Genomic DNA, 16162 nt, shown 5'->3' on the forward strand with positions numbered 1-16162 from the left:
AGTGCATGCGCACTGAGGAACACAGCGTACGAGTGACTGAATGTTTACTAGGAATTCTAACAGTGCATGCGCACTGAGGAACACAGCGTACGAGTGACTGAATGTTTACTAGGAATTCTAACAGTGCATGCGAACTGAGGAACACAGCGTACGAGTGACTGAATGTTTACTAGGAATTCTAACAGTGCATGCGAACTGAGGAACACAGCGTACGAGTGACTGAATGTTTACTAGGAATTCTAACAGTGCATGCGCACTGAGGAACACAGCGTACGAGTGACTGAATGTTTACTAGGAATTCTAACAGTGCATGCGAACTGAGGAACACAGCGTACGAGTGACTGAATGTTTACTAGGAATTCTAACAGTGCATGCGAACTGAGGAACACAGCGTACGAGTGACTGAATGTTTACTAGGAATTCTAACAGTGCATGCGAACTGAGGAACACAGCGTACGAGTGACTGAATGTTTACTAGAAATTCTAACAGTGCATGCGAACTGAGGAACACAGCGTACGAGTGACTGAATGTTTACTAGGAATTCTAACAGTGCATGCGAAACTGAGGAACACAGCGTACGAGTGACTGAATGTTTACTAGGAATTCTAACAGTGCATGCGAACTGAGGAACACAGCGTACGAGTGACTGAATGTTTACTAGGAATTCTAACAGCGCATGCGAACTGAGGAACACAGCGTACGAGTGACTGAGTGTTTACTAGAAATTCTAACAGCGCATGCGGACTGAGGAACACAGCGTACGAGTGACTGAATGTTTACTAGGAATTCTAACAGCGCATGCGAACTGAGGAACACAGCGTACGAGTGACTGAATGTTTACTAGGAATTCTAACAGCGCATGCGAACTGAAGAACACAGCGTACGAGTGACTGAATGTTTACTAGAAATTCTAACAGTGCATGCGAACTGAAGAACACAGTGCACGAGTGACGCGATATTGTTTTCCTGAGATATGGTGTATCTCATGGTCTTGGGTAAGAATTCCAGATTAAAAGTTGATTTATAAAGTTACCAAGTACTCGGCAATAATTAAGGTTATATCGTTCCTTTTATTATTTATTAATCAGTGAAATGCCAGTATTTCCTTCACAGATTAAAATGATGTCTTCACTAGTTCAATATCACTTTTGTTATTACATTTTGCTATTACACTGCTGGAGACTTTGACCCATGACCCAGGGCTGTGAAATCTGCGTGGACCGACGAAGATGGTACATTGCTTATTTTTTTTACAGATGCAACAGATAAACTGATACGCATTTATATACATGTGGAGAAAATGTCAGGATATAAATAATAAATAGAATATTGCACAGTGAAGTTTGAATACCATAAATATTGTTCTCGTGAAAGGTAGAAATGATAATGGTTATCATTTCCAGCTCTCACTCGAGCAATGTTTATAGTGTTCAACCTTCTCTGTCCAATATCCTCTATATCCTTAAAGTTTTATTTATTTATTTATTTATTTACTTGATTGGTATTTTACGCTGTAATCAAGAATATTTTACTTATACAACGGTGGAACGAAACCCACGACCATCCGCGTGGTTGTTGACAGACCTTCCCATGTACGGTCGGGGCCTTTGTTTTATGAAGTATACGGTAAAGCGTCATGTGCCTGGTGTCTTTGACATGGCCTTCCAGTGAGGCAGCACAAATAAAAAATAATTACATGGATACATTGTGGTGATAAAAAGAATGTTAAAGCGATATTAAACTTAAAAGAAGCTCAGTAGAAAGTGAGCATGGTAACACGTAGGCTGGCAAATTGGTATCCCATTTTTATGACAACGTTAAACACGAAACATCGACATGTCTTAGATTTTAAATCTTGCAAAATGTATTAAACTTTTCCAAGCCATATAGAAACATCCGTGTGCATAAATGGGCGGGTCATTCGAATGGTTCCACTCCCAGTAGAAGGGAACTAACCGCGTTATCCCCAGTTTCGTTTTCACTATTTTCACGAATGGTTATCTCCCTTTGCATCACATGTTAGCAAGATGGCCTCCCCCGCAAAAGTAAGTGAGGTTTGTGTGAAGGACTGTTAAATGCGAGTTAACGCTGAGAAGTAACAAGATGTCAGTTTTGCTTAACAATCAACAATTAAACTAGCACAAGTCTGTGTCATATTTAAGCTTGTCAGTCGTGGTGTAAACAAACGGTTGCCAGAATTCGGCGAGGTTTCAATGTGACATTCGATATGATCATTCATTGGACTTTCATTTTCAAGCGGGTTACACAACCGATATGTTATTGTTAAGCTTTTCTCCTTTCGCACCCACTTAATTTTATCTCTAGAAAAACTTGTAAACTTATTCGCTGCGTTCAGTATAGTCAATGTCATGCTGGTGAAAACCTTTACTGGTATTCAAACTCCGATGAAAAGTGTTTGATCCAGTTAGATCTTAAAGTTCAGTTAAATTAAACTTTGAGGTAATCTGTCATGAGTTTAATAAAAAAAAAAGTCACAAAGACAGAAACTTATATTAGAGAGAAAGTTATCATACCTATATTAAAATTTAGAATCACCAAGAAAAATGGTAATGCAACCGTATAAACTTGTTCATTATAGTTTTTATTAAAAAGGGGGGTGAGGGTTAATTGACACCAATTTTATGTTGTCGTTTACGAGCGAGTAGACACTGAGAATCCAAAAATTAAAAACTATAGAAAATCCACCTTTTTTATTTTGTCTAATCATGATGTTTTTATAGTTTTAATTTTATATCCTCTGACGACATTGAAAAAAGATATATTCTGCCAGTAAAACAATGATTTAACTTGGCGTGTCCTTGCTAGCATATACAGGATGCTCCCCTACCAGTGTTAGAAAGTTGCTTGTCACTTATATCTGGGACTGACATAACACCAGTTAATTTTGGGGAAAAAACAGATTTTCATTGTAGCTTCACGTACTGTAATGTTGAAATTTAGATTATGAACATGTAAATGAGTGGTCAGGATCAAATGCATGTATAAGAACATTTTGATACCCTTTACACGTGCCCATATTACACCCTAAAAAAGCCCAAATTATGAGGAATATTGCATGATAAATTCAACTTAAGTGTTGAAAGAAAAATCGCTATAATCACTGACTGTAGGAAAATTTACATGCACTTTTGACAATAAAAGCTGGTACATGTTTATAAGGCATTTTAAACGATTTTAGCCCAAATTAGATTGGTAAAAAGGGTCCCCAAACTAAAGAGCTGTATTTGGCCGTGGTGGAAAAGCAGTATGTGCACTGTTTTATCCATGAAAACATCATCTGTAGACTAACAAACCCCATCCCACCCCACCCACCTAACCCACCTAACCCCTATGGGGCTTCTCATACAGGAAGTAAGTATATATTTGTGAGAGTATGACGGTTGTGCTTACATGTAGCTTGGAGTACAGTATTCAGAGTGTGGTGTCATGTTTGGTGTTCTCAACATGATTTTTTGGTGATGCAGCACTAAATTTGTGAACCAGTGTGCAACACCCAACGCCGGTATTAATATAGTAATGTAACGTTACAAGCAGTGTGAAAACATCCACAATTTCACAATAGCTTTGATATATCCTCCAAAAAGTTGATGTCATTGTGCACCTAGGACCCTTGTTACGTGAGTAGTCAATTGTAAATATTTATTTATTTGATTGGTATTTCACTTATACGACGGCGACCAGTATTATGGTGGGAGGAAAGTGGGCAGAGCCTGGGGGAACCCATGACCATCCACAGGCTGGTGGCAGACCTTCCATGTACGCCTAGAGAGGAAACCAGCATGAGCTGGACGTGAACTCACAGTGACCGCAGTGCTGGGAGGCCCCTGGGTCATTGCATGCTTACCTGCCAAGGCCGCCAATAGTGAAGTAAAAGGTATAGGCTGTTTACCACAGCTGAAATGTAACACTGGATCAGTGTATATGACTACAGTCTTCTATGGAAAGGCATTTCTGTCCCTAAGCGAATACTGCTGTCAAGTCCATTAATAATGTGATTTTCAGTTTGTAGCATACAGCCTAGTCAAAAGTAGATTTTCAGTTTTCAGCATACAGCCTAGTCAAAAGTAGATTTTCAGTTTTCAGCATACAGCCTAGTCAAAAGTAGATTTTCAGTTTGTAGCATACAGCCTAGTCAAAAGTAGATTTTCAGTTTTCAGCATACAGCCTAGTCAAAAGTAGATTTTCAGTTTTCAGCATACAGCCTAGTCAAAAGTAGATTTTCAGTTTTCAGCATACAGCCTAGTCAAAAGTAGATTTTCAGTTTGTAGCATACAGCCTAGTCAAAAGTAGATTTTCAGTTTGTAGCATACAGCCTAGTCAAAAGTAGATTTTCAGTTTTCAGCATACAGCCTAGTCAAAAGTAGATTTTCAGTTTTCAGCATACAGCCTAGTCAAAAGTAGATACGAAATACAGTCAGTGCAAAAGAGTCCCAGGATAACTGTATATGATCAAGTAGATTTATAACGTCAAAACATGAGTTTATTTGCTTCAGATTTAAACTTCTATTAGTATCATTAATATTAGAATAGCTTGTAAACCCCAGTTTGTTCAATCTTTAGAGTAAAAGACCCAGCATGTATTTCACCCAAATTTGAATTTCTGTACATGGGGAATTTCCTTAAGCTCTTTTTATACAGATTTGTATTGCATAAATTGGGAATGTTTGTAGTTGTACTGCTGTTTATAAATGGAAAGATGAATAGGTACAATTAAGGAAAGAGCATGGTCATGAGGAAAATGCAGAAAAATGTGGCCAAAAAAAATGAGGGGAAAAAAATTTCAGTTTTGAAGCATATTTTATATATCTTTATAACCTCTTTATTTGATATAAAACTTCCCTCATTGGGAAATGACATCATTGGTGAATAAGCTACACGTGCACAGGAAGGTGGGAGTGGCTTGGCACTGCCAATTCAAGTTGTTTTGACAGCTTAATAATTATTCTTAAAGTAAAAGAAAGCTGAAATATGAAATAAGGTTCATGATATGAAATAAGGTTCATGATATAGACAACTCAGAACTATGCGTAAAAATACTTTTATTTATTTATTCAGATTTTTTAAAGAGTGTTGATAGGCATTCAGATATTTGAATACTGTGATGGGCTTTATGAGCCATAATGACGGTACCTAGGAATTCCTGATGATCACCTGAAGGAAGGAATTTCTGGGAGCATTATTACAGTTATCCTTTACTCATAGGTAAAAAGAGTTATTCCAACATTCAGTTTTGTGCTTAAAGCTGGAAAAACTTCCTGTAACGTCAGAGTTCCTGAACTCTGATAGTATGGTCCATAAAGCCCACCTTAGAATTCACTTGTTTGAATGCTTTTAGCTCTGTTCACAAAAATCTAAAAGAATAAATGAAAGTATATTTATGCATAGTTTTAAGTGGTCTGCTTAGTTTGATTATTAGAGGTGTTTACCTTTAATATCTGGACTAACCCCTGGGGCCTTTATAGAACAACCATAATTTAAAGTTGTTTTTATGCACCAAGAAGAAAGCTGAGAACCATTGTGGATTTTTACATGTTAGACCAACTCGTATACTCTGTATTAAGAAATAGAAACCAAGCATTTCAGGTATCCTGTAACATGTTACGTGTTACAATTACGTTGTCTCTGTGAATGACTTGATCATTGATCATCGATCGTTGCATTCAATGAGCTGCCATTTCCTGAATAGTAATGTTATGAAATGCCCAAGAAGTAATAACACTATATTTTTATTTGGGGAAAAGGTTGTTGACATCTATAGATATCTGGATGTTGGTTTAGTTGACCTTTAGGTATGACATCAATTTCATCTTACATGTTATCAGAGATATCCCCCCCCACCCTCCGCAGCCTCACAGGCTAAGTATGTCAGTGAAGTATTAGACTTCACCTCAGTACTAGCTGCACAGATTTGTGTAGGATGACATGTTGAAACACCTTCAGATATAAGCTGACAGATAGCGCACCTATTTAGTGGATGTCTAATTTACCTGTTGCCTGTGTCTTCACGGGTAAGTGCTTAAAACTGTTGACTTTGATGACTCTTACCTGTAAGACATGTGGCCTATAAAGTTCAGATTTTATTACAGTGTACTTTGGTAAAAAAAACCACTCAGTCTGCAGTGAACTATTTAGTCAGGTCAGGTTATTAATAGACTAATTGGTTGTTAATAGATCCATTTCATATTCCTTTCAGGTTGATTTGTCAATTACTGGTAACTGGGTAAGCTCTCAGGAACTCATGCACAACAGCTATAATGAGTATACCTCTAAATAAACAACATACCATATTTTACTTCGACTTTAGCATTTTTTCAGCTGACATAGTTTGCTTGATGCTGATTGGTTGATCCACCTTATAAGGCCGCTGAAGAGTTTTTTGTGAGTTTGATTAATTTCTTATGAGAAAAACTTAACTGTTAGCATGAAAGATATCATTTTTAAGGTTATTATATGCTTCTGAAAGTGCATTTTGTTGTCCAGACTTTGAGTGAATTACGAATCCTTAATTTAGTCCTACCTGTAAGTCAAGAGAGTCTACAGTACAAAGAGAGAGCTCGTTTAAATGCTGTTCCACCTGAGACACTCGCTCATGCAGCTCTGATACGCTTAAACATGGAGCAGATTCATGAGTGAAAACTGTACAACAACTTGCCAAAGGTTAATTGTTTATTTTCCCTGGGCACCCCATTTTTCTAGAAACCCTATGAAAGCAGATGAAAGACAGAGAACACTTGGTCTTCTATATTAAACAATGGCCAAATTACATACACTTATATTTAAAGTCTTTTTGTTATAGATAGTTCTGGGGGCATCTGTGTCAGGGGGCATCTGTGTCGGGGGGCGGGGGGTAGCACACTGCCCGGCACAATCACCCAGGAGCCTCCCAACAGTGCGGTTGCTCTGAGTTCAAGTCCAGCTCATGCTGGCTTCTTCTATGGCCATACGTGCTTTCCTCCCACCCCAATGCTGGCTGCCGTCGTATAAGTGAAATATTCCTGTGTACGGTGTAAAACACCAATCGAATAAACAAATTTTAAATAAATAAAATTGTAGATGGTTCTTTGCTCTGATACAGACTTAATGCAGATTTTTTTGTATAGGCAAACACTTAAGATTATACTGCACATGGACCTTAGCGTTTTATGCTGTTAAGCAGATCTTCTTGAGGCAAGTTCTACCCAGGCTTTCTTACAATTTCTTAGTACTGACGGAGCCATTTTCTTTAATTTCCTGTCACCTAAGCCCCAAAAGGTGTGATTTTTCCAAACCATGGATTTTTAATAACCCAGAATAAGTTCATTCTCCCCAGACTCTTCTGATTTTATTAGGTGCGTCTTTCTAGAACACCTAGATTTTTTTTCAGGTGTGTGCTAGCTAGGTGTGGGAGTGTGATATGTGAAGCATGCCTCAAATCCGAAGGCCTGGTAGTCCTGTTTTAGAATGTAATATCTTTATTTCAGACAAACGCAGTGAATTGTTATAAATATGGGAAAGAAAAAAAAAACATTTTAATTTTATTTGTGGTTTTTTATTTCCTTGTAGCCATGTAGATGTGGATGTTACCTGGCGTACTGTATCATTTTCTTGATGAACACCTGTTATGTGACTGAAGTAAATTAGAACCAGGGAAACTTCTGCTCAGGTGAGTGTGGTAAAACTAATTAAGTGCTTGGATGACTTAACGAGCAAATACCTGACGTGAATTAAGTAAGTGCAGAATGAACACAAATTATACAGCTGGAAGTTAAAGGAATACAGAATCGATGCTGATTGGCTGACAGTGGGGATAGGGCTGCTTAGACTGTGCAGCTTTGGTCACGCCTGGATAAATCTACCATAGCTAAAATTCAGCATAGCCTGGGTATAACCTTTAGTGGCCTCTCTCTAACAGCAGCCAATCAGAATCAATTCTGTAACCCGTTAAAGCAGGTATGAGAAAATTTCCTGAGACATGCTGGATACCTGTGAACAAGGATTCATGTTCAAGCATTCTTACTTCTGTTGAAAGAATGTAAGATGTTCTGAAAAGCTGGACAAGCAACAAAGGAAAGTCAGTATTATGGGGTTTGAATGAGTGAGTGAGTGAGTGCATGAGGTTTAATGTCATACTTTACAATTTTTCAGTCATATAACGACGAAGGAGTCCTTAGAGTTCAGGTAATGTGCCTCCAGAGTTGCAGGACGGATTTCCACCACTCTTTTATCCAGTGCTGCTTCACTGAGACCACTTACCAAAGGCAAGTAAGGCGCCCTGCCCGAGCCATTATGTTGATACGGGTCAATCAGTCGTTGCACTTCCCCTTAATGCTGAACGCCAAGCGAGGAAACTACAACTTCCTCTTTAAGGGTCTTACGTGTGACTCGACCCAGGATTGACCCTGGATCTACTGCCTTTGGAGAGCCATTGGGGCCGGTCAGTGTGGTTTGCAGATCCATATATTCAGTTTCTTTGGCGTGAACTAACTGTAATTTAGTTCTCCCATGTGCAAATGCAATGATTTAATTGGCCAAGAAAATTCAGCGTTCACAGTGAGCTTCTCGTGGTTTGCCTGGAATTTGCGCTCCACAGGCTCTGTCAGCTTTCCTCTGATGATATATGAAGTCCATACCAATTTTAGTTTGTGTTTTTTACCTGTAGTCTGTCATCACTGAAAAATCCAAACTTGGAATACAAATAGAATTGAAAATCTACCCTGTTTATCTTGTGCAATCTAGATGTTTTATAAGATTTTTTATGATTAAATGTCTTTAATCAAAACACTGGGATAATTTTTTACAGTTTTAGTTTTACACCATCCCTTGATTCTGAGAAAGATTCTTTCTGCCCATAAAACAAAAGTGGAAAATGTTTTGGCCTAACTTGACTCTAGCATAATTGAAAGATATTCTTGAGTTTAGATGACTTGTACTCAGAGACATGCTGGATCTATGATAAAACAATCTCCTTAGTCTTTCCAACATGGCTGTGAGAGCAAGCTGTCAATAGTCTACATGAATATTAAAACATGAAATAAATTTGAGACACCAGTGGCTTGTTCGAAAGTGAATTATCCAGTGGAGGTATTAAATCATGTTATAGTTTTAAGATTTTATCCAAATTCAGTAGCCAGTCCTGTTGTCCAGAGTCATAGTATAACAACAGCAGATTTAGTTTATATTTTGGGTTTAAGCACAAAATTAAGGGCTTGGCCTAAACCTAAATATACAAGTATTACCTTAAATGACCATAAATTTCGTCCATAACTAACTGGCTCATTTTTCCTGATTGTGAGAGTTCTGTTGATTTTAGAAAGGTGTGTTGAGGTTTACTCGGAACATCGGATGATATTCTAATGGAAAATTGAAAATTTCTGCACCAAAACTTATTTGTGACATTTATTTACGTCTAAAAACATGCTCTTTATGGGCGGAACTTTAGGTGTTTTAGGGTTAGTCTTATATCAGATTTGAACAACTATGCCCAGAAAATAACACGATAGCTGTCCAGCTTTGGAAATATTTAAATAGTTGTTAATTTTTATTCTCCACAGCACATTCCTCCCACACGCCAAGCAAAACGATGGTTGTTTTCCCGCAACCGACGCTTTACCTCGATTCTCCGCTTTTCTGGAACACCAATTTCCCATGCTTTTTAATTCCTGAGAGCTTCACCAGCAGTTCCTGCAAAATTTTGTGCTGAGTATCAGAAGTGTCTGATTTGATAGATGTCTTACAACAGCACAGTCAGTATGGAAAGGTGCCCAAGGACCTTTCTTGACAATATGAAACTGTGTCTGATTTATCCCTGGGAAATCCCCAACAGGACTGCATTCCAAAGAATCCCCATGTTTTACCAGATTCTCATGAATTTCCCAAAAGGTTCACATTCCTGCGAATACCCAACAAGGATCACATTCCCCTGAATTTCCTGGAAGGACCATAGTTTCATGAATACCCTGCAAGGATCAAATTTCTGTGAATTTTTCAGAAGGACAATATTTTCATGAATACCCAACAGGAATCAAATTCCCCTGAATTTCGCGGAAAGACCATATTTTCGTGAATACCCAACAAGGATCAAATTCCCCTGAATCATGAACATACCTGTAAGCAATACCAGACCTGGGAATAATATTTGCATTTTGTCTAAAAACTTTTATATAGTGGAGGATCAAGCTACTTGTTGGAAAATTCTTTGTAGATAACATTTTTGTTGGAAACTGGATTTTGTCTCCCCGCAGATACTTTTAGATATATATAGATATAAAAGTAGGGCTTTTGCTCTACCAATGCAGACGTTGATACTAAGCTATGTACAAAGCTTGCCTCAAAATCCAGTCAATCTTATATGTATGTGAGTACTTGTACCTGTAATTAATAAAAAGCTTTGTTTCCAAAATAAGAATACCACTGTTATCCACACCCTGTCATGACACTTCAACCTTGCTCTTTGGACTTGTGACCTTCAATGGCAGATATTTATGACCTGTTCTTCACCTCCGTAGGGCTTTCCTCCTGACCTTTATTGTAACCTGTGCAGCTTTTTGAAACCCCTAAAATCGAAACTACATCTTATAGTCTGAAGGAAAAAAATCTGAAAATTCCAAAAAACAGCTTTCAGTTGCAAGCATTGTTGAATTCTTCGGTCAGATACAACAGACAAAATGATTTTGTGTTAAAAGCAATTTAGAAAGCTATAAAAATGTTCAGTTTTGTTCCAAACGTTGCAGAAGTTTTAACCACAGAATTGCAGCAGATAGAAAACAAGGCATGTCGGGTTGAACTGTGGCGCAGGCAAAACAGAACTGTGAGTTTTACACAGTCACTTTGTGTAACACCAGCTCACAGGAATAATCATCAGAGCAAATTGCTACATTCGATACACATTGTGCCCAATGATTATGGAGATTGTTCAAAAGAAAACAGACTTCAAGGGTCGTACAGCCCTGGAATTACTGTAGCACGAAGATGCTACATCTGTGATGACCCATTTTGTACAAATATAGATGTGTTAAACAGTGATAGTGCTGGTACTTTGTGCTGTGAAGAATCGATAAAGAAGAGTTTGGGATCAAGTTTTGAGTCGTTTTATGCTTTAGAAAATCCCAAGATCCTATTGGAAAAAGACGGAAATGTGCCTTGTGGAGAAAGCAAAGATGAAACACAACAAGGTGCCAAAATTACCAAAGAACAGAAAAAGTTGGTTTCGAATGAAACACCGCAAATTTCAGGTGTGTCTTCTAAAGAAGAGGATAAACCCCACATTGGTGCCAGAAGGAAGCTTATGTTGGGAGCCCTGAAGAAATTAAAACTTCCTTATTCTGGTGTAAAAAAACCAGTCTACTAGGAAGGCAGGCTCTCAGTCCTGTGCCAAATTGAACAATTTTGAATCCTTGAAATCTCAGACTGAAAGCTCGGAAAAGGGGGACGACTCTAGCAAACGTCCTTGCTGCTGTAAGGGGCCCTACCACTGTCACATGTTTGACAGTAAGTCAATATATCACCACCAGAACAACGAAGACAATAAAACAATGGCAAAGTCTGTATCATCAGGGAAGCCTGGGCGCCGATTTGACAATCAAATTTCACTGGATCGTTCCTCTCAGTCCAGCCAATCAAATTTGCTCCACTACTCTGAAAAGGATAACCACAGAAATATTTGCATGACATTTTGGAAACCTCAGCTCTCGTTCTGTCCTTACAAATACGGAGATAAATTGGTCGACTTTAGCTCATTGTGGCCGAGTGAACAAAGTCTGAGGAAAACGATGTCAGAAGTCTGCCATGATACGGTGCTGCGCAGAGCTATCCTAGACATGTGCAAGATGTCACTACGGTGTGGACCAGTACGACTCCTCAAGGCCCTTCTGGGTCTAAAACTTGTCAGTAAGTATTATCAGTATTTCATGAGCATATACAATGCGATCGCTATGAGTTCAACTCATGCTGGCTCCTCTCAACTTATATGTTGGGGCGGGGGGGGGGGGGGGGGGAGGGGTTGAGGATAGGGGGTGGTCTGCCAGTAACCTACGGATAGTTTTGTGTTTCCCCTCCATCTGCCCGGTTTCCTCCCACCATAATGCTGGCCATTGTCGTGTAAGTGAAATATTCTTGAGTATGGTGTAAAATTGCATTCAAATTAATTCATAGAAATAAAGGTACAGTACAGCAGGATCCTTGCCCAATGTCCCACGTCCATTGTAGGCTGACCATACCACGACAGTCCGCCCATCATACGCGGACCCTGATCCACTCAGTACTGCTGTCCTGACGGGATCGTATGCCCATTGTGGGCCCCTCATGGTACCATCATGGGCGTAACATCCTGCCATCCTAATCAGACTTTGCCAGCGTCCATCCTGTGTTTGTGACAAACCAATTTCTGTCAAATCCACCATCTTCGCATACTGACAAGCATTTTTTCCTGCTTGATAATTTCCCGCAGTATTCGAGTCTATAGTACTGCTGTTTGTAGCCTATGCTGAGCATATATTAATACAATGTAGATTTTTTAAACTTGTACAGATTGGGTAGGCGAATGATACTGTGACATCAGCCGACATCTAAATAGTTACATTACTGTAGAGTTTTTAGACTGACTCGCCCCAAGAACATACACATGTATCAGTTATGTTGACGTCGTCAAATCATGCTTGGATTGTCTGACCATGATGGTGCGGTGGTGGCCGTGATACACAAATCCTGATCGGAGTGTACACACAATGGAATGTTACCCGACCACGGTGGGCCCACCAAACGCTGACAGTGGAGCCTTGATGGGCGTAGGATGTTCGGCTGGAATGTGACTGCACTATTAAATGAGCAGTTAAGATTTTTTCCTTCACCCATAAACCTGGTGTCCGTTTTACAAAGCACTCGTAACAATACATGCATTTATCTACCATGGCCTCCGTGGCTCAGTCGGTTAGCGCGCTAGCGCAGCGTAGTGACCCAGAAGCCTCTCACCAATGCGGTCACTGTGAGTTCAAGACCAGCTCATGCTGGCTTCCTCTCCGGCCGTACGTGGGAAGGTCTGCCAGCAACCTGCGGATGGTCGTGGGTTTCCGCTGGGCTCTGCCCGTTTTCCACCCACCATAATGCTGGCCGCCGTCGTATAAGTGAAATATTCTTGAGTACGGCGTAAAACACCAATCAAAAAAAAAAAAAAAAAAAAATCTACCATGGCCACCCAGTATTGTAGATTTTACGTCGCCATGGTAGCTATGTGAACTTAGCACTATGTGGGTTTTGTGAATGGGCATCTGAACGTGCTACCTCCGGACTGTGCTCGGTTTCTTCCCCACCATAATACTAGCTTAAACATGGCATAAAACACCAATCAAATAAACAAATAAATAAAAGTACCCAATCAAATTAATAGATAAATGAATAGTTCAATCCTAGGCTTGTACAGAGAAGTTTTGTTATTGCCCTCAGAATGTTTGTGGAGAAAACTGTTCGAAATAAACTCGTAGTGATGTTTAGGTGGTTGTACGTAATGTTTAGCACCAATATGTTTTTATTTTCACTTTCCCTTTCCCCACAGACCTAGATCAGGTGTTTGAAGACGGCAGTGGTATGTTACACTTGGCGCTCATCGCCCGTAATGCTGAGGCAGTACAGTTCCTCTGTCATGCCGGGATACCACCCAAAATCAGAGATAAATATGGTAAGCCTAAAAGTGGCCTACATTTCACACAAAGTCACAGTAAAATTTGGTAAGTCTAAAAATGAAGGCTTCCGTGGCCAAGGGAGTTAGCATGCCACCACGGCACAATGACCCAGGAGCATCTCACCAATGTGGTCGCTGTGAGTTCAAGTCCAGCTCATGCTGGCTTCCTCTCCGGCAGTATGTGGGAAGGTCTGACAGCAACCTGTAGATGGTCATGGGTTTCCTCTGGGCTCTGGCCGGTTTCCTCCCACCATAATGCTGTCTGCCAATGTATAAGTGAAATATTCTTGAGTATGGCATAAAACACCAATCAAATGAATAAATAAATCAAATGTATAAATTAAAACCAAGTTGTTAATTTCTTAAGTGGTCAGTACCAACCAAAATCAGAGATAAATTTGGTAAGTCTACACGTGGTCTGAATCACTCAAAATCAGAGACAGATTTAGTAAGCTTATCTATGGCCTATTATGTCAGACAATGGTCGTGTTTGTAAGCTTTTTGAGTCGACCATCAGTCTACCATCTAAAATTGAAGACAAATTTTGTGGTGCTTAGAAGTGTTTTAATATTTCAGAAAACAGAGATAAATTTGGTAAGCCTAGAAGTATTGTAATCTATATCACTAAACATGTGACGGCCTAAATTAGAGATAATTTTGACACAAGTTACTCCCTTTATTTACCTTTAGGTCACCCTGCTGACCAGGTGTGTTTCTCTGCTCAGCTCCGTAAGCTCCTACCTCAGCGATATATCATCAGCAACAGTTCCCAGTCCCCAAGGTATAGCAAGTCTCACATCCTCCCCACCCAAACTGATGTTGAGTCTATTTTCAACCTGGCCCAAAGTTCAAAGCATTTTGATGAATTACAGAAAAAATTACAGGTGAGTGTGTTTATTTGTTTAATATCATTTATTTATACAACACATTAATTTGGCTCTTTATTGTTTAAATTTTTAATTACTGACATATATGCATAGATAGTTATTGGCATGAATGAACTTAACCAAATTCCTCAACTTTTTCACTTGTGAAATAGCAAATGTCATTGTGATTTAAGGACATTTTTCATGTAATATTGGAGACCAACCTACATCCTTGCAAACATGCCAAAAGTTTGACGAATTCCAGTACATGTATCATATTTGATTTATACTTGTACATGCTTTTGAAAATTTTGTCCCGTTGAAGGAATACTGAATCTGTCAGTGATTGGCTGGTGTGGGGAATCCCAGCCTAAGCATGGCTGGGATAAAGAAATTAACAACTTGGTTTTTAACTGTACATATATTCGAGGGTGACTCAAGACTACATACTTTAACCCAGAAAACCCTATCTTTATTTTCAGCCAATCAGTATCGATTGTGCATCTCTTCATATGTATATTACCCTAGGCAATCCGCTTTGAACACCAGGAAATGTGATTCTAATTTCGCCTGTATGAAGTAAGGAGAAGTTTTGTGAGAGAGGGATTAGATGCTGACGGTGTCGGTGTCAGCGTCCAGTTTTAGTACACAGATAGCCAATCATGTATGACATGATTTGAACATTATGCAATTTTGCGAACTGCTCGATCAGGCTTCACAGACTCACAGTCTGCCCAAAACTAGGCTTTATTGAGATTCACAGTTTACTTAATTTGTGCAGTGCAGGCAGAGCACTCTTTTGACATGTTTGACTTTTGATTTCCAGTTATCTGCTGGGCCCTAGAGGTTCAAAAGTGTAGCAGCTAATACTCATATTAAGTCATATTTTATATTTACAATTTTGGCCACTCTCAGCAGCCAATGCACTTCTCCAAAGTCAAAGTATGAGATCTGCAGTTTTAGTTCATATTTAATATACATTTTTTTGAGGCTGATTTTATAATTGAAGACTTGACTTAAAGTTAAATCCGGCATTAAGTCTTAATCCAGATTAATGTATATTGAAATTCAGGCCTCGAAATAAAGGTTTTTCAGGGACCAAATGCTCCTAAGTTTCTGGTTTGGTTTCTGGAAAATTTGATGTTATGCTATCAAATCCATATTTCAAGCAACCAAATTGAGTAGTAGATCAGTGGCCCAAAGTCAGCAAAAGTCCTTTCAAACCCTAGCATTATCATTGCAGACATACGAATTTGACGTCAATGGGCAGTGTGATAGTAAGGGAGACTACCTGGTCCATATTGCCACAAGGGGAGGTAAGCATATGGACATTCTCTGATTTTTTTTTTTCACTTTTTGAACACGCGTGTTTACCAAACAAAGTTCTTTCATTATAGTAACAGACTTAAAAACTCTCTGAAAGCAGTATTTTGAGGCACATTTTACAAAATTCTTGTCACAATGGCCTCAGTTCTTAAAGTTTGGGATCAGGCCCCAGGGTCACAAAGCAATTTTATACTTTAAGTCAAAATTTCAAATCACTTTAATGTTGTTATTTTTTTATGTAAGAAGGTCATGACCGTTTCCGAGCACTCAGAACCATAGGGATCATGACCGTTTCCG

At 39.1% G+C, this 16162-nt stretch overlaps 1 protein-coding gene across 2 annotated transcripts in view; it reads left to right on the forward strand.

Moving 5' to 3' along the window:
• Positions 1-7564: 7564 nt before the first annotated feature.
• Positions 7565-16162, forward strand: part of LOC135464697 (serine/threonine-protein phosphatase 6 regulatory ankyrin repeat subunit C-like) — a 37906-nt gene continuing 29308 nt past the window's right edge. Inside the window, exons 1-5 of one of the 2 annotated variants that reach the window (XM_064742199.1) lie at positions 7565-7664; positions 11101-11887; positions 13548-13670; positions 14364-14557; positions 15783-15855. In XM_064742199.1, coding sequence (XP_064598269.1) covers positions 11479-11887; positions 13548-13670; positions 14364-14557; positions 15783-15855 — 799 coding nt within the window. In that variant the 5' untranslated portion in view covers positions 7565-7664; positions 11101-11478. Of the gene's footprint in view, positions 7665-10622; positions 11888-13547; positions 13671-14363; positions 14558-15782; positions 15856-16162 lie in introns of those variants that run through there. The other variant, XM_064742198.1, reaches the window with a different exon arrangement.

This window comes from Liolophura sinensis, chromosome 4 (genome assembly GCF_032854445.1).
Source record: "Liolophura sinensis isolate JHLJ2023 chromosome 4, CUHK_Ljap_v2, whole genome shotgun sequence".
Taxonomy (NCBI): domain Eukaryota; kingdom Metazoa; phylum Mollusca; class Polyplacophora; order Chitonida; family Chitonidae; genus Liolophura; species Liolophura sinensis.